Raw genomic sequence first — 1880 nt, 5'->3', positions numbered from 1 at the left:
GAGGGGTCCATGTTGAAGATTTCCAGCATCTCAAAACCATCTTATAACTTGAGGATTAAGCAGATCATGAAATAGCACATCTAATAAATAACAGCACAGTGACTGATAATAAAATATTTTCTTTTTTTGTAGACACAGAGTCTCAGTTTATCGCCCTCGGTACAGTGCCGTGGCATCACACAACTCACAGCAACCTCCAGCGCCTAGGCTTAGGCAATTCTCCTGCCTCAGCCTCCCGAGTAGCTGGGACTATAGGTGCCTGCCACAATGCCTAGCTATATTTTTGTTGCAATTTGACCGGGGCCGGGTTTGAACCTGCCACCCTTGGTATATAGGGCCGGTGACCTACCCACTGAGCCATAGGTGCCGCCCTCTTTTATTTTTTTTGAGACAAAGTCCCAAGCTGTCGCCCTGAGTAGAATACCGTGACATCATAGCTCATAGCAACCTCCAATTCTTGGGCTCAAGCCATCATCTTGCCTCAGTTTTTCTTTTCTTTTTTTTTTCTTTTATTAAATCATAGCTGTGTACATTAATGCAATCATGGGGTGCAGTGTTCTGGTTTTACATACAGATGATGAAATGCTTTCATCAAACTGGTCAACATAGCCTTCATGGCATTTTCTTAGTTATTGTGTTAAGACATTTACATTCTACATCTAGTAAATTTCACATGTACCCTAGTTTTTCTTTTTTTTAGTTTTTCTGTTTTTATACAGATGGGGTCTCGCTTTTGCTCAGGCTTGTCTGGAACTCATGAGCTCAAGCTATCCACCCGCCTCTGCCTCCCAGAATGCCAGGATTATAGGCACAAGTCACTGCGCCCAGCCGACAATAAAATTCTTTGGGAAAAAAAAACATTGGGGCAGCGCCTGTGGTGCAAAGGAGTAAGGCACCGGCCCCATATGCCAAAGGTGGCGGGTTCAAACCCAGCCTCGGCCAAAAACTGCAAAAGAAAAAAAAAAAAACATTTTGAAGAAAGAACAATAGGGGGAAAGTCATGCATATTAACAATCCATGATGCCAAGCTCTTAGGGAATAAAAGTTTCCCAGCTAAGAGGGCTATTCCCCACAGTATGTTTTATGAGTAATAAATAAAAAGCATTCGCTCCTTCACTCAGAAAGAACTGACCCAAGTCTGGGAGAACAATCAATTGAAGTGTAAAGGACTGAAGCTTCCAACTCAGCCACTGTTTTCTGTCATACATCTTCCTCTCAGTGTTGATGTGGCCAGGGTCCAGGGAACTTGTGGCAGGGATCCCAGGGTGAAGCAGCAGATGATGTCTATAAACACTGTATGGTGACAGTGACTCAGAGTCTCTAAATTCACAGTTCTGCATGGTGAGCTTCTGCTTTCAGCAATTCACTGGGCTTCATGAAGATACCTTCCATGGCTTTCCAGTAGTTGTTCTGACTTGGCTGGGCCATGCCATGCACCTCTTTTTGCCCACTGATGGGTCGGCCATATTGCTCTCCTGTGACAGACAGCAGTACCTCAGTGGAAGAATGTTTGAACCGCACTTCACCATCTCTCACCCAGTAGGGCCCATTACAAAGGACTGTCCAGTCATCCAGATAATCACCTTCGCCTTCCTCACCAAAAGCACTCACTTCCTGGACAATAAAGAAAGTGGTAATGTTAGCATGGTTGACACACAGGCTTGAAAATGAGAGTGAAACAATGGGAGGAAAAAGAAGGCTACCCAGAAGTTAAAAACGAGAGGCCTTCCAGTGTTGTTTAAACAAAATGAAATACACTGTGGAAAAAAACCCGACACAAAGAGCATGTAAGAGAGAAAGAAATTAGCTGCCGCAAAATCATAATTCAAATAATTGCTTTGCAATTAATACTATATGTGCCTTATATTTTCTATTAAATT

At 43.1% G+C, this 1880-nt stretch overlaps 1 protein-coding gene across 1 annotated transcript in view; it reads right to left on the bottom strand.

Annotated features, from left to right (window-relative positions):
* Positions 1 to 968: 968 nt before the first annotated feature.
* SDF2 (stromal cell derived factor 2) overlaps positions 969 to 1880 on the bottom strand; it is a 12813-nt gene continuing 11901 nt past the window's right edge. Inside the window, exon 3 of the mRNA XM_003797148.2 lies at positions 969 to 1614. Within this exon, the coding sequence (XP_003797196.1) occupies positions 1327 to 1614 (288 nt within the window). The 3' untranslated portion in view covers positions 969 to 1326. The remainder of the gene's footprint in view (positions 1615 to 1880) is intronic.

The sequence above is a fragment of the Otolemur garnettii genome, unplaced genomic scaffold (assembly GCF_000181295.1).
Source record: "Otolemur garnettii isolate 467f Iridium unplaced genomic scaffold, OtoGar3 scaffold00112, whole genome shotgun sequence".
Lineage (NCBI taxonomy): Eukaryota > Metazoa > Chordata > Mammalia > Primates > Galagidae > Otolemur > Otolemur garnettii.
Note: the sequence above shows the minus strand (reverse complement) of the source record. Positions and strands in the feature narration are given on the sequence as shown.